The sequence below is a fragment of the Bufo gargarizans genome, chromosome 5 (genome assembly GCF_014858855.1).
Source record: "Bufo gargarizans isolate SCDJY-AF-19 chromosome 5, ASM1485885v1, whole genome shotgun sequence".
Lineage (NCBI taxonomy): Eukaryota > Metazoa > Chordata > Amphibia > Anura > Bufonidae > Bufo > Bufo gargarizans.
Window position 1 is genome coordinate 15,635,335 of NC_058084.1, and position 21,055 is coordinate 15,656,389.

Genomic DNA, 21,055 nt, shown 5'->3' on the forward strand with positions numbered 1-21,055 from the left:
ACAGCCATGAATAAAGAATGGCACCAAAACACCCTCCAACAGCAACTTCTTCCAACAATCCAACAACAGTTTGGTGAAGAACAATGCATTTTCCAGCACGATGGAGCACCGTGCCATAAGGCAAAAGTGATAACTAAGTGGCTCGGGGACCAAAACGTTGACATTTTGGGTCCATGGCCTGGAAACTCCCCAGATCTTAATCCCATTGAGAACTTGTGGTCAATCCTCAAGAGGCGGGTGGACAAACAAAAACCCACTAATTCTGACAAACTTCAAGAAGTGATTATGAAAGAATGGGTTGCTATCAGTCAGGAATTTGCCCAGAAGTTGGCTGAGAGCATGCCCAGTCGAATTGCAGAGGTCCTGAAAAAGAAGGGCCAACACTGCAAATACTGACTCTTTGCATAAATGTCATGTAATTGTCGATAAAAGCCTTTGAAATGCACTTCATGCATGTAATTATATTTCACTACATCACAGAAACAACTGAAACAAAGATCTAAAAGCAGTTTAGCAGCAAACTTTGTGAAAACTAATATTTGTGTCATTCTCAAAACTTTTGGCAACGACTGTAGACCCTTAAGGGGTTTTCTGCTTTTATCTTAATTCTTGTATAATAAAAAAAATCTGCAGCTTTGCAATATAATGTTATTATGTTCCAAATCCTCTCCATTATAAAGGTTTCTGCTTGCTGTTAGTGAATGGTAATGCAGTATATTGTAAGACTTAATATAGCTGAGGTTTTGTTACAGTTGTATTTAATATATGGACTCCTCATTGAGCTTAAACAGCCTTGACGTCAGACTGATACACTGTAGCAAACTATCAGGACAGAGTAGAGATTCGCTATGCTGATGTGTGTAGCTCACAGAGGATTGTCTAGACTGGATACTTTGTAGCAATCCCTCAGACTGAGAGAAGAAGGTTTAGGTCTCTGGCAGCAATCAGATGTTAAAAATGTTTTTCAGTGTGGCTAGTTTTCCATCTTTGTTTTTTTTTTCCTCCCGACCCACACTGCCGGATGGGCTACCTGCCCCTTGGACCCCGTTGACTATAATGGGGTCTATGCTAGGAATCAGCTCAACAGAAAACCGCTGCATGCAACGTCTTTTGTCTGGCTGAATCTTCACATTCTATGCTGGAATGGGCGGCTGGAGAGAACAGATGGAGGTGTGAAAATACCCGGAACTGTAAATGTAAATGAAAAAATTGCAGATCATTTTTTATAGTAAACCTGAAGCCCCCTTTAAGCTCAACAACTTTGGGCTATATCTGTATGGGCTACCAGACGTCTGTCTAGCTGGGCTACTCAGTTACATTCGATCAGCCCAATAATAGAGTTTGCCCGGAGATAAGTGGTGTCACATATATTTAGCAGTCACTTACAGTATCTTTTCCACTCTTTCTTCAAGTTAGCGAGCTGATGAGCTTGTGCCTTATGGATCTGGTGTTGGGTCTTCGGGAGGGGGGGGGGGGTCTATCCCATGTGTAGGAAACATGAAGGGGGGCTTTGAGCTAGCTACCGACTAGAAGTTAGGTGTCCATTCTGTTGCTTTGTCCCCGTCTCCCTTTCAGGCAGTGGTTTCTTGTCGGCCTCCATGATGTGAGGGATGATGGCTCTCTCAGGATTTCTGACTCTGTCCCTCTGTCCTTTCAGAGACATGAATCGTACCACAACATCGTGCCAGTCTATAACCTCATCCACATGTACAGGGCCGGCGAATGGATGGTTTCTATGTATCCCACCTGCCGGAAGAAGAGGGGATTAGACGCATAGCTATGTTCTCAGGTATTCACACTATTTGTGATTAGCCAGAAGCACGTGTAGAGCAGTATGACAACCCAACCTGAGCAGCTCAGGAGAAAACATTGGGTTAAGTGGAATAAAATAGTGGTCTAGCTAGAGAGAGAGAGCAGCATACAGATTTACCTTTGAGTTTAATTGGTCCTGTATAAATGTGTATGCAGTGAGCTCCCCCTAGTGGTGGCTGTATAATCTGCATACAGTGAGCTCCTCCTAATGGTGGCCATATTTACTTGCATACAATAAGCACCCTCTAGTTGTTGCTATAGCCTCTAGTGGTGGCTGTATAAATCTTTATGCAGTGATCTCCCCCTTGTTTTGTCTGTATGCATTGAGTAATCTCCTACTGGAGGCTGTATAATCTGTATATAGTGAGCTCCCTCTAGTGGCAGCTATATAATCTGCATGCAGTGAGCTCCCTCTAGTGGTGGCTGTATAAACTGTATGTAGTGAGCTCCCTCTAGTGGTGGCTGTATAATCTGTATGTAGTGAGCTCCCCCTAGTGGTGGCTGTATAATCTGTATGTAGTGAGCTCCCTCTAGTGGTGGCTGTATGATCTGTACATAGTGATCTCCCTCTAGCGGTGGCTGTATAATCTGCATGCAGTGAGCTCCCTCTAGTAGTGGCTGTATAATCTGTATGTAGTGAGCTCCCTCTAGTGGTGGCTGTATATATCTGTATGTAGTAATCTCCTGAGCTCCCTCTAGTGGTGGCTGTATATATCTGTATGCAGTAATCTCCTGAGCTCCCTCTAGTGGTGGCTGTATATATCTGTATGTAGTAATCTCCTGAGCTCCCTTTAGTGGTGGCTGTATAATCTGTATGTAGTGAGCTCCCTCTAGTGGCGACTGTATAATCTGTATATAGTAAGCTCCCTCTAGAGGCGGCTATATAATCTTTATGTAGTGAGCTCCCCTAGCAGTGTCTGTATAATCTGCATGCACTGAGCTACCTCTAGTGGTGGCTGTATAATCTGTATATAGTGAGCTCCCTCTAGTGGCAGTTATATAATCTGCATGCACTGAGCTCCCTCTATTGGTGGCCATATAAATTTGTATGCAGTCACCTCTTTCTAGTCGTGGCTGTATTGATCTGTATGCAATGAGCTCCCTCTAGTGGTGGCTGTATAAATCTGTATACTGTGAGCTCCCTCTAGCGGTGGCTGCAGAATTTAAAGAATTTATCTGGGTGGTTGAGATAGATGTGGACTCCACCTCTGCGACTTGCATCTATTTCTAGAATGTGGGGGACCCTTTACCCCATCCTGCAGATGAATGGGACAGAAGGAAGTTGTCTACTTTATAAAACCCCTTGTAATATACACATATTGGATCTGAAAGTATTAGGGGGGTCCCACTTAGGGCCGGAGCAGAGAGCAGTTCTCCAATATGTAATGGCTCATTTCTCCTCTGGCAGTCCATCGTGGAGATGAAACACTTGCTGCCCTCACAGATGACTGCTGATCGCTGGGGGTTCAGGCTGACCACACATATCTGCTAATAACTTGCAGATGAATATTCCGGGATATTCTATGAGAAGCTTCTCTACGATGACTGGCCCATGTATCATCAGCTATCATAACGCTATGCGTGTATCTCTCGTCACTTGCGTACAAGCTGACTCCGAATTACATAATTTACTGCTGAGTCTTTCCTATAAACTCCTGTGGAATTCCTCTCATGAGTTTTCCATATTAGTCCAGCGTATATACGTATCCTTGTAACGGTCGGAGTAACCTGACCCGACACTGGAGCGATTTACTGCGCGGAGATTACAATGTGTCACAATGGTCCAAGTTCTGGTCGTAAATGTAACGTGGACACGTACGTAGATCCGGGGCTCAGAAACTATATGCAACTGAATAACCCTCTGGGTTCACTGATGGGAGTGATCCGCTAGAGGTTAATCTGAAGATCACTCTGATCCAACCAGCACCATCTTTACTGGTCCTTGGCTGGTCACCAAAAAAATAATACAAGTAGACTAAGCTCCATCTACAAGAGTAGTATCCATCCCTGGAATTTAGTATCAACCCAACCGCCCATCATCATGGGGAACTTACCTTCTGGTGACACCTGCACGGTCCTCTTGGCAGTGGTTCGTAGCCACCCAAATGATGAGTGGGCTAGTAAATCAATGGAGCGAGTGTCGGAGAAGCCGTCTGTATCCTCCTCATTCATCAACGTCCTGGCGTTGGAAGAACACATCTTCCCTGTAACAGATTGCAAGATAATTATCCCCGATGTGTGGACAAGAACGACCACAGAGCCAAGGGGGCGCTAAACTACATACCAAAATGGGGCCATCAGCCCGGTGTTTTTTTGTGCAGATTGTATTGATTTCAATAGAATTTCCACATGGAATCCTCACCGAGAATAACCAGGAGGTTTTTTTTCCCCAGAAATGTGGAACGTGCCGGACTACAGCGCAGATTTTCTATTGAAAGCAATGGGAGGTAGATTGACATGGAATTCATCTGAGATTTTAGAAAACTCGTTGCAGAACTTTCTGCTGCTGTCCCCTTCATGTCAATGGGGCTTGCAGAAGTCCATGTGCTTGCCATGAAAACAACCCTATTTAAATAAAAGACTCTGTGTGCATTCCGTGTCTGTATGTCCACATGGTCGTTCTGCAAAATGATAGAACATGTCCTATTATTGTCCACATTGCAGACAAGGACAGGACGGTTCTATCAGAGGCCGTTCTGTTCCGCATAATGTGGAATGCACACACCCGGTATCCATGTTTTGCGGATCCGCAATTTGCAGACTGCAAAACATCCAACGGTCGTGTTCATGAGCCCTTACAGTGATAACAGAAATATTACAGATGAAGTATGACGGCGGACGGTCACAGCAACATGCACAGACACACATGTGGCAGGATTTACACATATAGGGATATCCTGCACTTCAGTCAGTCAGAAACAAGACACACGCAGCACACACCAATCACTGATTAGACACATGTGGCACACTGATACGTGGCTCACATGCCACTGATGCATATGTCACATACTGTACATACACCACTGATACATAGAACATATATAGCACACGCCAATCACACATAGGAAACACGCAATGCACACACCAAGACATTTAAGCCTAACCCTATTAAGTGTAGAACCCTTAAAGAAGTTAAAGGGGTCGTCTCACTTCGGCAATTGGCATTTATCATGTAGAGAAAGTTAATACAAGGCACTTACTAATGTATTGTGATTCTCCATATTGCCTCCTTCCCATCATTTATACACAGCTCGTATCCGTGGCTATTACCACCGTGTAATCCAGCAGCGGTGGCCGTGCTTGCACACTATAGGGAAAGGCGTTGACCTATGAGCACTTCCAGCCTTTCCCTATAGTGTGTAAGCACGATCCACCACTGCTGGATTACACGGTGGTAATAGCCACGGATACGTGCTGTGTATAAATGATGGAAAGGAGGCAATATGGAGAATCACAATGCATTAGTAAGTGCCTTGTACTAACTGCATGATAAATGCCATTTACTGAAGTGAGACAAACCCTTTAAGGCTACTTTCACACTTGCATTAAAGTTTTCCGGTATTGAGTTCCGCCCTAGGGGCTCAATACCGGAAAAAACTCATTAGTTTTATTCTAACGCATTCCGAATGGAAAGCAATCCGTTCAGTATGCATCAGGAGGTCTTCAGTTAAGTCCTTTCCTGGTATTTGGACGGAGAAAAAAACCGCAGCATGCTGCATTTTTTTCTCCGTCCATAATTCCGAAAAACTTGCTGAAATGCCAGATCTGGCATTAATTTCCATTGAAATGTATTAGTGCCGGATCCGGCATTAAAATTGCCGCATTGACGGATCTGTACTCCCTTTAAAAATGTGAAAATAATAAATACCGGATCTGTTTTTCCAGATGACACCGGAGAGATGGATCCGATATTGCAATGCATTTGTGAGACGGATCAGCATCCGGATACATCTACAAATGGTATCCGCTTGCATACAGATGCCGGAATCCAGCAACGCAAGTGTGAAAGTACCCTAACTCCTTTAAGCATAAATGTCTGACATGAAATTTACCAAATCGTCACCTCCTCAAATTGCACATTATCTACAGTATATGTAAAAGGTTTGTTCTACCATAATGACCTATGGCTCATCTACAGGATAGGTGATAAATATCCGATTGCTGGGATCTGACTGCTGGAACACCCACTGATCATCATATATATTTATTTCAGGTCCACTACACGGTGCATTCCTATTTCTAATGCAGCTGTTATGTTGTCGTGCAATGTGCCTGGTTCACCAGCAGGTGGCAGCAAACACGGCAGAGCTACAGTTAGGTAGAAGGGAGCTTTCCATTCCATTCTAACCCCCCTCTGGAGAGGAGTGGGTGAGTCCCACTTCCTGCAGGAAGGGTGGGGACCAGTGAGAGTCAGTCTAACTTACCCCCTGCTAGGGGACAGGTGCAGGACACGTCTCTTCTGGACGTGCCCACGCCAGCCAGAACACCCTAACTCTGCTGGCCATAGAGGCCAAAGTTTAAAGCCTCAGGAACAAGGAGGAAAGTTCCATGACCTAATCTAGAGACAGATGATACTAAAAGAAGTGCAGCATACAGCAGAAGCAGAGTTATACAGCCAGCCTGTCAGTACAGCAGTGCCAGAGAGAAACAGATGTAGCAGCGACAAGTTTGCCTGCCAGTTTTAATGCTAAAGCCTGCTGGGACCAAGATAAAGCTTGAAGATTGTTTGCTGTTCAACTACATGCAAGGTCTGGACTCAATCTTTCTATCCGATCCCTCAATTATTTCCCCTATTAATTGCGACTTAATTAAGTCAAAGCCTAGGGTCCAGCCGTATCCAGGTAGGAGCACCGTGACACACAATAAGGGACATTTTAGGCCGCACTATACCACTTGGCATTCCTATACCTGGGTCGCATTACATAGAGGGCCCTATGTGGAGGCGCCCATTGCCGAATCGGACCCCACTAATCATATAGTTATGCCCTATGGTGTGGAGAGGATAACTTTAAAACCTGGACAATCCCTTTAAATCCTCCACCACTCCACCTTTATCTCTTAACATGGCAGCAGTGATGCCTGTAAATATGGAATATCATCACTACCGCCATGTAAACCATACGTGTCAATACTGGAGAATGTGACGCAATGTGCAGAATTTTTCAGTCATAACTTCAACCCCCTTTGCAGGTCATAACCTTTAACAAAGCCCAAGCTAAAGCGCTAGAGGAGCAAAGGGCACAAACAGAGGGTCACAACTGAAACAGAGGCATTAGGGTCACCTGAGGCAGGGTAATAGTGGGGATCCTGGAGCAGGGGTAACTGGAGAAGAGGCAAAATTAGCAGTGCATTCAGAGTGGAGGGCATCTGCAGCTGGGGCATTTATGGGGGTGCACCTAAAGCAGAGGCATTAGGGTCACCTATGGCAGGGTAATAGTGGTGATCCTGGAGCAGAGGTATTGGGGGTAACTGGAGAAGAGGCAATATTAGGGGTGCATTTAGAGTGGGGACATTGGGGGGCATCTGGAGCTAGGGCACTTTTGAGGGTGCACCTAAAGCAGAGGCATTGGGGACCTAGGGCAGAGTCCTCCCAATGCCACTCTAAACTCTGCAGAAAGCAGCACACATACACAGATCTGAGTCTGCTATAAACAAAGCCCCTATTCCCCCCTTACAGTCTCCTACAGCTCACTACTGTCACACACCTAAGAAATCAGCCCAGCATCGCAGAGGAGTCCTTCTCTCCAGCAGCCAGTTTTCTGATAGCAGGGAGGGTAGGAGGATGCCCAGACATGTTCCCTCCTCCTTCACTGCCAGCAGTCAGGAAGTTTAGAAGATACTGCAGGGCCTCATGTACAATTTACACCAGTAGGATGCTGCATCACTGCCACCTAGTGGCTACAATAATTATCTCTCCTGAGAAACATGAGAAATAATTACCACTCCATCTTATCTCTGGGCGCAGGAGACTGGGGGCCCACCGAGGAATCCTCCGCCTCCCCGGTGGGCCAGTCCAAGCCTGGATGCAGTTGCCATTACAGTTCTTTCTATCACACACACATTTGCATCACATTATACATTAACATACCGTACATATGAATCAAAGAAGTCATTCATCCAACAGCTATCATTCTAAATTTAGGGGCAAGGTTGGAGGGTGGCTCATTCTAAGTAAAACCTCTGCCCTGGGCACCAATATAGCTTGTTCCACCCATGCTCAAGTCAAATGTACATGTAGGTAGGTAGATGAAGGCTCAGGACAAAGTCTATGGTATTGGTAAGAAGTCCAAATCATAATCAGTCTTATGTTATACCACTTGGGTTTCTATCACATCTGATGGCAAGAATAGCTCAGCATGCAGAGATACTGAAGGCAACAAAATGGCGGAAACTGCAACGGGATTATTTGTCAATGGGGTCAATTGGGTTTGATTGAACCTAGCACACTTTCACAGCGATCTGCTGATTGATCCAAGCAGCAATGGTTCAAATTTCCTGCAGTGCCACCGCTGGTGAAGTGAAATATTACACAATAACCCAATAGGTTGTCCTCATAATGTATATGGATGTGTCGGGTCCCCCAGACTGAGAGACACTCTTTATAGCCACTCTCCATTCCGGATTACAGACGAGAATGGGGTCCCCCTTTTTAATCCCCTGAAAGGCTACCTAAAATAAAGATCATGGTGATTTATCACTACGAATGGGGACTTTTATTGATTATTGATCTTACCTTTATATTTGCATAGTAGTTTGATGTAGTAAAACAGGTTGGTGAAGAGGTTGAAAGGAGAAGGCGTCCCAGGTTTCCTAGTCATATCTCTTATTAAAGTGGCTCTTCCGTATTTCCATTCTGTGTCTGACTGTGCTTGTATGCGTTGGTAGGTGTCACTCATCATGGCGATCAATAGATTGATCAGAACGATTAAAGTGACCACCAGGTAAACTCCAAACACAAAGCGGATGATGACGAGGGTAAACTGAGGCGTCCTGCTCAACGATGGAAGACAATCAGGTTCCACTAGGCCAAACAAAGAGAAGAATAAGAGGACAGTGATGTCTATGGGATCCTGAATATTGGTCTCATTTCTGTTGACCCCAGTTCCATCAATTGACTGATTGGCTTTGGATTCTGGATATACCGGCTGATAGACCGCAGAGAGTTGCATTGTGAAGGCCACATGAAACAAAGCAAGAATCACTGCAAACCTGGTGAGGTCTTTGATCAAATCTCTGATGATGATCGCCCATGGTCCAAAGAGGTGGTGGAATGTGAGGAACTCCAAGAACTGGAAGAATGAGAGAGTCATGGCAATGCCAAGAAAGATGTTCCTGGCAAATAGGCAGTGTAGACGATCAATTTCTGTAAACAAGAATGCAAGTAGGTGGCAAAAGAAGGCGACGGCAGAAAATCCCAGGACAAATACTCGAATCCAGGCCAAGCCGGCCCTCTCACCTTGGTGGGTAAGCTCTGAAACCAGCATTCCAGACAACCATGCAAGCAGCAACCACTCATTCCATGATGGGATCATGCGTCCTTCATAAATTGGACTCAAAGGGGGGTAGACGATGGTGAGGATGAAAAGTACCAGCAGGAATATGTGTGACGCCAAGTAACTCATGAACTTCATGATGGGGATTTTGTTAAATCTATGCTTAAGAGGTAGAGAGAACACAAACCAAACCGGAGGGCAAGCTAAAAATGTGAAGAAGAGAAGAACCAGCTTCCAGGCAGTCCAGTCCAGGTTTCCATACCAGACTTCAGTCAAGTATTTCTGAACAGCTGGGTGGGCAACAACATCTTTCTGCTCACACTCAATTAAACAGTCCAGTATGGTGGTGCCACGGTGGTCTGTAGCCCTGAGGATGTATCCTGCATTTTTACTACCAGATGCCAACGTCAAGAGTTCGGTGGCCATGGTTTCGGTGTACTTTGCAGCATTGAGTAGGTCCACTGCCCTCTCTTTCTCTTTTAGGGCAGTGATGTTAAACGCTCTGGAAAGTTTAACGGCGGTGTCCAGGGGAGCGGCAGAATTCAGGATGTATTCCTCGATAATTCTGTTGTTGTTCAGCTTTCCACAAACCATTAAGTCAAAAACAAACTGGAAACAAAGAAGCAAGTGGAAATCAAAATGTGTCGATGACAATATAAATCATAGACTTAGGGCTCATGCACACAAACTTATTTTTGCTCCACATCCGGTCCGCATTTTTTTGAGGGTCGGATGCGGACCCATTCACTTTAGTGAGGCTGCAAAAGATGCGGAAAGCACAGCCGTGTGCTCTCCACATACGTATGTGCATTCCGCAGCCCAGCAAAAAATAGAACATGTCCTATTCTTGTCCATTTTATGGATAAGGATAGGACAGTTCTATAGAGGGCAGGATATACTGTTCTGCAAAACACGTTACACACACGGCCAGTATCCGTGTTTTGAGGATTTATTTTGTGGATTTATTGAATGAGGCATAGAAATCTCAGTCGTTTCCTTTTATGACTTACACTTTGGTGAAGATAAGATTGTGGAAAGTCAAGGACAGATATGAACTGTAGTATCATGAAGTGATACAGATTTGACTCAGCTACTCCAAAAGATGTTATCTAAGTAGCCCATGGTCTTCACCCTTTAAACACTTTACAGGAATCAGTGACTGCTGACCCACGGGGTCAAGAGACACTGGTGTGGAGTTTTGAATGGTCAGGCAAAATCATAGTCAAGGACGGTCTGAGGTTAGGGCAGGCAAAGTATATGCAATCCTATAAACAGTCTGCAGTGAGGACGGGCAACTCAGGGTCAGTACAGAGATCTGGCAAGGGTCATGTCAGGTTGGGAAGAGTCAATTACAGAAATCATGGGGCAAGAAGTAGGCCTCAGCCTTTGGATGTGAGGCACAGTGATACTACGGCATACAAGACCATCAGGCTGGGAGACGCCATAGAGGGAACGGGCCACCGGAACCATTGGACAGCAGATAGCATAGTGGCTGCTGTGCTCATCAGCAGAAGAGGAGCAACAGTGAGCACGGACCATGACCATAACATGTAGGCATATGATATTTATGAAACTTCCGTTGCTTGTAGTTAGACTCCCAGGGACTGATAAAGTTCTAAGACAATTTGGCTCACATATTGTTTTTTTTTTATTACATTCGGAATATTTGCCAGGAAAGCTCTCTGCACATATGTCAAATTTATCCATTGGTCCCATTGACACGATGGAGGTAGTTTTTTTGGCTTCCATTGGTTTAGTATGTGTTGTCTAACCATATATCTCGTCTGGTATTGTAGACTAAGCAGCTAACCATATAGTGAAAACACAGAAGACTGAGCTTCCCTATACTGTGGATCACCCCCCAAAAACATAAAGTGGTATTGTTTTTTTAATTTAATATTGGGCCTATGGTTGACATACACAACAGCATGGCTATAAAATGGTATATGTCAGAGACTTATGTTGGGGAGCAGTCTCGACATTTATGTCTGGTGGAAGGTTCAGACATGAATAGAGTCCAAAATTTTAAAAATTCTTATAACTTCAAGAACATTCGGTTCTAGATTGTAAGAATGGGCCTGTATTTAAAACTTGTATAGATCCACCGAGAGGAAAGCTGATCGTAAAGCAAAATGGGTTCCCCCTCAGAGAAATGATGCTTCTGAGGGCGACTCTATATTTATACAGACCATGTGGACATCCACATGCATCATAATATTTGCACTTATCATTGTACTCACAAGACATATCCTCAGTCACCTCCAAATGGGATTGTCTTCTGCTGAAGCTTTAGGGCCCATTCTTTTACTATTGCCTAAGTAGCCTTTAGAGTTCTGGTAGAGTCAACTCTACAATACTGTACGTTATTTACCCCATTCTGGGGTTGGAGGGCACTCCTATTATTGAGATTTCTATTAAGAAAGGATACGCATTTCCGCAAGGTGTTAACACTTGGGGGCACAGGTTCATATAGTTGGAGTTGAGGTCCACCTATCTATGATACGTTGCCCTTTGCAACACATGGACCACTCTTCAGAGGTACTCCAGAGGTCATTTTTGAAAACCACTACAGACATAAATAGTTCGGACCACCTAAAGCCCTACTGATTTAAACACTGGACCCGGCAGCTGATATTGCCGTGTCCATCATCTTTGTACTGATTTACAAAAATGACCCCAAAAGTTTAGAACCAAAAGTAATAACAGTGTAGAACATCTCCAAATCAATGTCATGACTAAATGTAGTATGGTGTGGATTACCTTCCTGTCCTCAGTTAGTTTGAGGGTGTTATGGCTTCTCTTCAGCAAGAAGCTCACCACATCTTGGTGGTTGTCACCTGCAGCGTACTGGATTGCAGTCTTCCCATCATTGCACTCTAATGTGGGGTTGGCACCACATTCCACAAGGAAGCGAATGGTTTCTAAAAACCCAGACTTGGCTGCGAAGTGCAGAGGAGACCACCCATTCTGTACACAAAACAGATATACATTTATACAGGAAAGGATAGTTGCATCCAATGAAAACATATCATGTATTACTGATGTGTTTTAATGGGTGTATCCAACATGGACATTTTAGCTTCTGTCTATATTTTAAGTTTATTACTCAAAGCATATCAAATATATACTGGAATTACATATAAAGAGCTGTAGTAATAATTGAACAACACAATTGACATCCGTGAAGTTCGAAGGTTTGTATATTGACCCTTTCTCCATCTGATCCTGAACCAATCGTCAAATTTTAAAAATGTAATAAATTCCAAAGCACCAAGCCCCGCCCATGAGGAGCACTTCAGGTCCAAATGATTTCAATCAAAAGAAAATCACCTTATCAGTCACATTGATCTCTGCTCCCTGTCCAATTAGGGCTCTCATCATCTCAATGTGACCATTGGCAGCTGCCAGGTGGAGACACGTCCTTCCTCTGTTGTCTTTCACATGCAGCTGAGACGTAGACTTACTGAGAAGGAGACCAACAACAGCAGTGTGCCCATTCTGAGCTGCAAGGTGTATTGGAGTCGAACCCTGTGGAGTGAAATTTTCAACTTGTTTCTAGCCCATAACTGTAATATAATGTGGAATTTTCCAGAAGCGGAAGATTGAGCAGAGAACTAATGAGAAACTTCAAGAGATTACAGAATGTTATAGCATGTGCAATCATATAATATTTTCTGCTCTTCCAGGAGGTTACATACACTTCTATGACTATCAAAGGACTCAAAGGGTAATGTGGAAGAATTTGATTTCCAAGATAATTACTAACAATCTAATGTAGAAGTGCATACAGTCTGAACAATCATATTTTTTTATGCCCATATTAATGTAATGCATGATCTTATTGCTTTAACAGCAGCTCTCTGGCATTGAGTGCTACACAATTTTGAAGCTACTGTTTAACAGATTGGCATTTTGCATAGACACAAAATTAAAATGCAGAAACGTGGCTGAAAAAAAATGTAGAGAGAGTCACCTGATGCCTGGTGGCTGCATCTGCCTGGACTCCTGGGTAGTTCAGTAACAGGCGCACTAGACTTTCATGACCGGATTGAGAAGCCAGGTGCAAGGGTGTGTAACCAGACTGTAGAAGAGGACAAGATCGAGAATGCCTTGTTGTTGATACATATTATAGCATGGGATACTATACATGGGATATTGCTTCGCCATTTAAAAATAATTTGAGTGGACTTCTGCTCCTACCTTATACTGTTTATATACATGTCTTGATTTATACTCTGTACCCCCTCTATTATCTAGTACACATAGCCAAATAAATGTGGTCCATTTGCTCCATCATACCACAACACTCTAGCACCCCAGGACAGGACTGGCCTGCCCCTAGTACCCCAAGACAACACTAGCTAGCACTTAGTACCCCAGGACATGACTGATCAGCACTTAGCACCTCAGGACAGGACTGGCCAGCACTTAGTGCCCCAGGACAGAATTGGCCAGCACTTAGTGCCCCAGGACACGATTGGCCAGCACTTAGTGCCCCAGGACAGGATTGGCCAGCACTCAGCACCCCAAGACAGGACTGGTCAGAACTTAGTGCCCCAGGACAGGATTGGCCAGCACTTAGCACCTCAGGACAGGATTGGTCACAACTTAGCACCCTAAGACAGGACTGGTCAGCACTTAGCACCCCAAGACAGGACTGGTCAGAACTTAGAATGACAATACAACACTCTAGCACCCCAGGACAGGACTGGCCTGCCCCTAGTACCCTAAGACAACACTAGCTAGCACTTAGCACAACAGGACAGGACTGGGCAGAACTTAGCACTCAAAGACAGGACTGGCCAGCCCCTAGCACCCCAAGACAATACTGGCCCACACTTAGTACCCCAGGACATGACTGATCAGCACTTAGCACCTCAGGACAGGACTGGCCAGCACTTAGTGCCCCAGGACAGGACTGGCCAGCACGTAGCACCTCCGGACAGGATTGGTCATAACTTAGCACCCTAAGACAGGACTGGTCAGCACTTAGCACCCTAAAACAGGACTGGTCAGAACTTAGAATGACAATACAACACTGGCCAGCACTTAGCTTCCAAGGCCAGGCCATCAATTTGCACCCCCCATACAGGACTGGCCAGCACTTAGCTCTCCAAGACAGGACAGGTTAGCACTTCGCACCCGAGGACAGGACTGGCGAGCACTTAACACCCGAGGACAGAACTGGCCAGCGCTTAACACCCCAGGACATAACTGGTCAGCTGTCACGGTACCTTCTGTGACAAGGGGTTAGAAAATCGGGGAGACTGACTGCACGTGGGGTTAACTGACAGTCTCTTGATTCTCAGTGTTGTGGTTTGGTAATGACCACCCCTCTTGCCAGGTGCAGCCCATGGTCATTACTGCATTCCCTACTTAGTTTGGTCTCACACTTCATACCATGCGGCGGATATTCTCTGCTTGGATTTGGAAGAGTTGGTGTGTGGACCTTACCTGTGTTCCTGCTCATCCATTTTCTATAAGATAAGTTGCTCTTTACTGCTCTTTGTATTTGGTTGTTCCCTTGTGCTTGTTGTTATTAGGCTTCAGGGAGACGCTGGTTCGTTCACCTGGGAAGAAACCAGTAGTCTCATTCCCTGACACTACCTAGGGCATTTCAGGGCTCCTAGGGTCTAGGTTCTGGCATATGTATTTTCCCACCTTCAGGGTCTATACATGCTGACAGGAGTCATGGCCAGGTCTAGGGGCTTCCTAGGAGGTGACCTTTTCCCTCTCCCTAGCCTTGAGGCCTAGTTCTGTGTCCATCCCCTCCCCTGTATTCATGACACCAGCACTTAGCACCCCAGAACAGGACTGGTCAGAACTTAGCACCCCAAGAAATCACTGGACAGCACTAAGCACTCTAAGACAAGACTGGCCAGCTACTTAGCACCCCAGGACAGGACTGGCGAGCACTTAGCACGACAGGACTGGTCAGAACTTAGCACCCCAGGACAGGGCTGGTCAGAACTTAACAACCCAGGACAGGGCTGGTCAGAACTTAGCACCCCAGGACAGGGCTGGTCAGAACTTAGTTGTGGCGAAACCAACCTCGCAACTGGGTGCTGGAGAAGCCTGGTTGCCAGCCTCTTGCACAGTCGGTCCTGTCCCCCAGCGGCAATGTGATTAATTGGGAATTGGGAGCCCAGTCTCCATTCCCCAGCGGCAGGCTGAGTTACAGGGGGCAGAGACAGTCAGTCCTGTCCCCCAGCGGCAATGTGATTTATTGGGAATTGGGAGCCCAGTCTCCATTCCCCAGCGGCAGGCTGAGTTACAGGGGGCAGAGACAGTCAGTCCTGTCCCCAGCGGCAATATGATTTATTGGGAATTGGGAGCCCAGTCTCCATTCCCCAGCGGCAGGCTGAGTTACAGGGGGCAGAGACAGTCGGTCCTGTCCCCCAGCAGCAGAGTGTTTTATTGGGAGAGGAGAGCTTTGTCCTCCCACCCCAGCGGCAGAGTGTCCAGCAGGGAATAGAGAGCCCATCTATTGTCTGCCACATACAATGCTGTCTTGACACCTTTTTCTGGGAAGTCTTTATCACCTACTGACTCCAATTAGGATAATGGAATCAACACCTTTGACCCCATGCTGGGTATAATGACCTCTGACCCCATGCTGGGTATAATTACCAGATGTTGATTCAGTTACATATTTATTCCCAGAAAATTCTTGTCACTCAGAATTGAGAAAGCTCGTTGGAAGAACGAGTGAAACGTTTTCAAGAAATCTACAGAACGTCCAGTTGCTTTAATTTATTCTTTACAGATGCATTTGTGAAGTCTGAGTGCCATTCACCTAATAATTGAATGCACTCAGACCGAAGCTATCTGGGGATATGTTAAATGTCTAGGTTTACTGTAATGGTTGTGACATTGTATATTTGAATAGTGATTTCTGTCCTATTGTGTATTGGCGATTTCCCTTTGTGCTGAGAGATAATTGAATTACTCCCCAGATTGTCTCCAGGACAGAAGACATTGTGTAAGGTAATTGTGTCACAGGCAGAGAGGAGGATTTTGTGTGGGAGTGTCTTGAGTGTATTGTACGTGGTTACTGGTTGTCTTACAAAACCCTGTGGGTGGCACTAATGTGTAACAATGTTATATAAGAACAATGAACACACAGCTATGGCTGTCCACTGCTTTACCCTCAACACAGAGCTTGGTCTCGTTCTTGGGGGGGATTCACTGTATGCTGTTAGAGACTGATTGCTAGGAGTGTAAGCCGCTTGGGTGCGTTTCCTATTCGTCTGCTAGCAGCTATTCGTGAGGTTCCGTTCGGAGTTTGGAGCATTCCCTTGTATGCCGTTACAATTGGTATAGTACCCCAAGACAACACTAGCCAGAACTAAGCACCCCAGGACAGGGCTGGTCAGAACTTAGCACGCTAGGACAGGGCTGGTCAGAACTTAGCACCCCAAGACAACATTAGCCAGAACTAAGCACCCCAAGACAGACCAGGCCAGCACTTAGCACACCAGGACAAGACTGGCTTGTACATACCACTCAAGGAGAAGACTGGCCAGCACTTACCACTCAAGGGCAACACTTGCCAGCACTTAGCACCACAGAACAGGACTGACCAGCACTTGTTGCAATCCTCCATCCATCCCCATTGAATCCCTTGCAGGATAGACTGGAGGCATGACCCTATAACCATTTCTCCATCATACAGGGAGAGTTGTTTAGCCTTCTTTTCATGGACACATAGAAATGGCATGGTCTGCCTCTACTGTATGTACACCTTTTTCTACTAGGTAATGAATAGCACTATGTAATATTAGTATTTATGACCATGTATCAGTTGGATAACAGAACTGATAAAGTATCAAACCAGAAGGTCCTAACATGTTATAGCAGAATTTATTCCATAAGTGGAAAGTTACAATTTCCCCCCCTTTACCTCGCCCCCGTGTTCCTTCACAAGCACCCTGTCAGCTGTGGATTTCGGAGGATCACTGTGGATTGTGGCCTGAACCTTCATCAAAATCTCTCGAACAAAATCCGCTTGTCCAAAATGTGCTGCGACATGAAGAGCGGTGAATCCCGTCTGGAGAGTGAGATCAGAGATGATGAGGATGAAAAACATCATGGAGTCGTAATGCCAGAAATAATCATTGAAGCTGGCGGTGATAACAATAATCAGACATGAAATATTGTAACAATAAAATAAAATATTGTATATAGTATGGATAAAGTATCAGCATAATGGTGAATATCCCCAATTGTGTAAATTTATCTTGCTGCTACAGTTCACCTATTTCCTTAATTATTCTGGCAATCTACCTCTGAAACCTTCTCAGACCTGCCGTAGCTTTGGCTATATTTTGCTGTATATAGCATGTGTGGCCTCTGAACAGTGATTTTATAGGAGGAAAATCATGTTCTCATGAGGCGCATCTAAACCCACTTTGGGTTCATTTCATGAACCTATTCACCTTTAGGGTAGGTACCTGACACTGGGGGCTACAATTCAGCTTACTGTCCACTGGAATCCCTTAGATTTCCGTTCCCATGCAACGTCTTCCTAGTGTTATAACATTTAATAATTTGGGGGATACTATCTCTCCTTGGGGAAAGAGCTCCTTAGTTGACGTGAGGAGACTTATAGGCCATACATGCTCCTCTGGAATTCTGGGAAGAAAGGGATGCAAATGAGCTCTTAACAAGCTCCGCCTCTAATGCCACCAGATGTAAGGCAGCTATCCTATAAGTCAATGGTCGATCCTTTACATGATTCGGATATTAAATAAGCCTCCACCTCATCTGCAGACAGCTGTTTCGGGGTAATTGCCCCTCATCAGTACAGAGCAGGGATTAAGGCACTCTCTCCCCAAGGAGAAATAGTACCCCACAAATCCCAACTTCACCTCTCACCCTGCTAAGCCAATACTCTCTGTTCTGCACTGATGAGGGGCAATCACCCTGAAACAGCTGTCTGCAGATGAGGTGCTGGCTTACCTAATATGCAAATCATGTCTTAAGGCCTATTTAAAGGGCCGAATATTGACTTATAGGATAGCTGCCTTACATCTGGAGGCATCAGAGGCAGAGCTTGTTAAGAGCCACATTTAAAATATGTAATGGTAAAATGTGTTCTCTCATAGCAAGAGCATAGCCAAATATTTGTCTTCATTTTTCATTACCAACTTTTTGACATCTCCCTGTCAAGTAATATTATCTTCTTCTGTGTTAATGATCTTACGTTGCTCTGCAAATATGGAGATTTTACTCTATGTACTTCATCTATAAGGTCATTAAAATGGTTAATAATGAGAACTGTACAACTTTTCCTATAAATTTTCTCTTCATGGGGCCTGCTCTGCCAGAGGAGACATGTAATATATGACAAGGCATGCCTCCTCCGGCAGTCTGTGTGCCAACCTGAAAATGGAGCTGCTGTAGATTTCAGTCATTATTTACTCCAATTTCTGGCATAAATAATGATGAAGGAGCCGAGGACAATGGACCCATCCACACCCCACCTTTGCTACGCCTGTTTTTGTAAGCCTGAGGAAGGCAGTGTAAAATGCCAGTTGCAACTAAAAACCAGGGTTTTACAATTATTTTTATGCCAAAAACACATGTAGGGAGAATGATGAATTCCCCCTTCATGTTTCAGTTCCTCCCCATTTTCAAGTATCTGTTTGCTGTCAGTGAATGAGAGCACTCCAGTTTACCTTCAGAGGTAGTAAAGCTGTACATAGCTAGTCCGACCTCTCAGCTGAGGGTTTGTTACAATTGTATCCAGGCTATACAATGCTCTGTGGGCTAAAAACCTCAGCAGCAGCTCTCTGGTTTCTTACAATGTATCAGTCTTGGAGTCTAAGCTGTACAGCTCACAGAGCATTGTCTAGACTGGTTACAATTATATCCACTTCTCAGCCAAGAGCAAGTTCCACTGGTAACTGTGTTGCAGTGTCCATATATTTCATCGCTGACCACCCAAAAGTCAACCATCCACCCATTAAACACATTTTCTTGAATCCCGAACATTTTTCTGCTGGGAACCAGGCTGCCAATAATGGTGAGAAGTGTCAGATGGGAGTTAAGGGTGGAAATATGCCGGATTCATTCTAGAAGATCTTACCTTAGTGCTTGTCATATGAAATGAGACGCTACCCTTTAACACGTCCAGGACATTGATGTGGCCGTTCTTAGCTGCCAGTTGGATGGTGGACATACCTTCCTATGGCAGACAATTACATAACTCTGATTACTAAAAAAAAAAAATTATTGGCAGGTGGAGAGGAACAGTACGAAGCTTAAAGAGGACCTTTCATGGGTCCAGACATTAACGATCCAATCGCAGCGGAGAGCGTCACAGCCAGGGAGAAGGTGATCTTTATTTCTCCCTGGCTGTGACGCTCTCCGCTGCGATTGGACCGCGGCACAGCCAGGAAGAAGGAGATGCCCATTAAAGGGGTTCTGCACTTTCATTTAACTGATGATCTATCCTCTGGATAGATCATTAGCTTCTAATCGGCCGGGGTCCGACACCCGGGACCCCCGCCGATCAGCTGTTTGAGAAGGCAGCGGCGCTCCAGTAGCGCCGTGGCCTTCTCACTGTTTACCGCCGGGCCGCCCGCCCACTGACGTCACGACTTGTATCAACTAGAGTGGGCGCGGCTAAGCTCCATTCAAGTGAACAGAGCTTAGCCGCGCCCACTCTAGTTGATACAAGTCGTGACGTCAGTGGGCGGGCGGCCCGGCGGTAAACAGTGAGAAGGTCACGGCGCTACTGGAGCGCCGCTGCCTTCTCAAACAGCTGATCGGCGGGGGTCCCGGGTGTCGGACCCCGGCCGATTAGAAGCTAATGATCTATCCAGAGGATAGATCATCAGTTAAATGAAAGTGCAGAACCCATTTAAGAAACATGACCTTAGCTTTAGATGGAAGAACATCTATTTTGGAAGAAGTAATGGTGATAGATGAGAGGAAAGCCATAACCAAAAGTCTTTTTATGGTTGGGAATCTCTACCGACTGATAACTGTGGCTTGGGTCAATGCTACTAACCATTTGAAAGGATTGTTTTTATGAAAATTGATTCATCAGATATCATAAGATAGGGTAGGGTTGATCATGCTGATTAAAACAACACCTTTCTTTTGTCTGTATGTTAAACAGCTTCAGGGACATCTGTGTTTTTATTCATATGCAAATGATCACATTGGAGCACCAGGGGCAGGGCTGAATTCTTTGAGCACTACTTTTGTGACACCCCATGTGCTCTGTACACTCCCCCTTCCCTTGACTGAAAGGGCTAGACATCAGTATGCTGAGGGCAGAGCTGTGTCCTAGCATGTACATATACACTATAGACCAGTGATGGCTAACCTTGGCACTCCAGCTGTGGTGAAACTACGACTCCCAGCATGCTCCATTTATTTCTACAGAGTTCTGAGAGCAGCCAAGCAAGGGGGGCATCTTGGGAGTTGTAGTTTTACCACAGCTGGAGTGCCAAGGTTAGCCATCACTGCTATAGACTATAGCCTTACTACGTTGAGAATTGAGGTTTTCTATCCTTAGAAAGCTAATACATATTACTGGTTCATCCACAGACACAATATATGATTATGAAGAACCCATTAATATGTATAAGCTTTCTAAGTATAGAAAAAAAATAATCTCAATATGGTAAAATTATAATTTGTTAGTACGTTGTCAGCAATGCATTGAATGTAGAAACCCTAGGTTCAAGTCCCAAGAGAGACTTCAATATTTTTTTCTTCAGTTATTTTTTTCTCTC

The 21,055-nt window shown here is 45.0% G+C and overlaps 1 protein-coding gene across 1 annotated transcript in view; it reads right to left on the reverse strand.

Moving 5' to 3' along the window:
* Nucleotides 1-1,097: 1,097 nt before the first annotated feature.
* Nucleotides 1,098-21,055, reverse strand: part of LOC122939274 (serine/threonine-protein phosphatase 6 regulatory ankyrin repeat subunit A-like) — a 79,892-nt gene continuing 59,934 nt past the window's right edge. The window contains exons 20-27 of the mRNA XM_044295346.1: nucleotides 19,396-19,494; nucleotides 17,209-17,355; nucleotides 13,279-13,386; nucleotides 12,636-12,833; nucleotides 12,066-12,272; nucleotides 8,546-9,914; nucleotides 3,867-4,016; nucleotides 1,098-1,746 (exon numbers count right to left, since the gene is read on the reverse strand). Coding sequence (XP_044151281.1) covers nucleotides 1,520-1,746; nucleotides 3,867-4,016; nucleotides 8,546-9,914; nucleotides 12,066-12,272; nucleotides 12,636-12,833; nucleotides 13,279-13,386; nucleotides 17,209-17,355; nucleotides 19,396-19,494 — 2,505 coding nt within the window. The 3' untranslated portion in view covers nucleotides 1,098-1,519. The remainder of the gene's footprint in view (nucleotides 1,747-3,866; nucleotides 4,017-8,545; nucleotides 9,915-12,065; nucleotides 12,273-12,635; nucleotides 12,834-13,278; nucleotides 13,387-17,208; nucleotides 17,356-19,395; nucleotides 19,495-21,055) is intronic.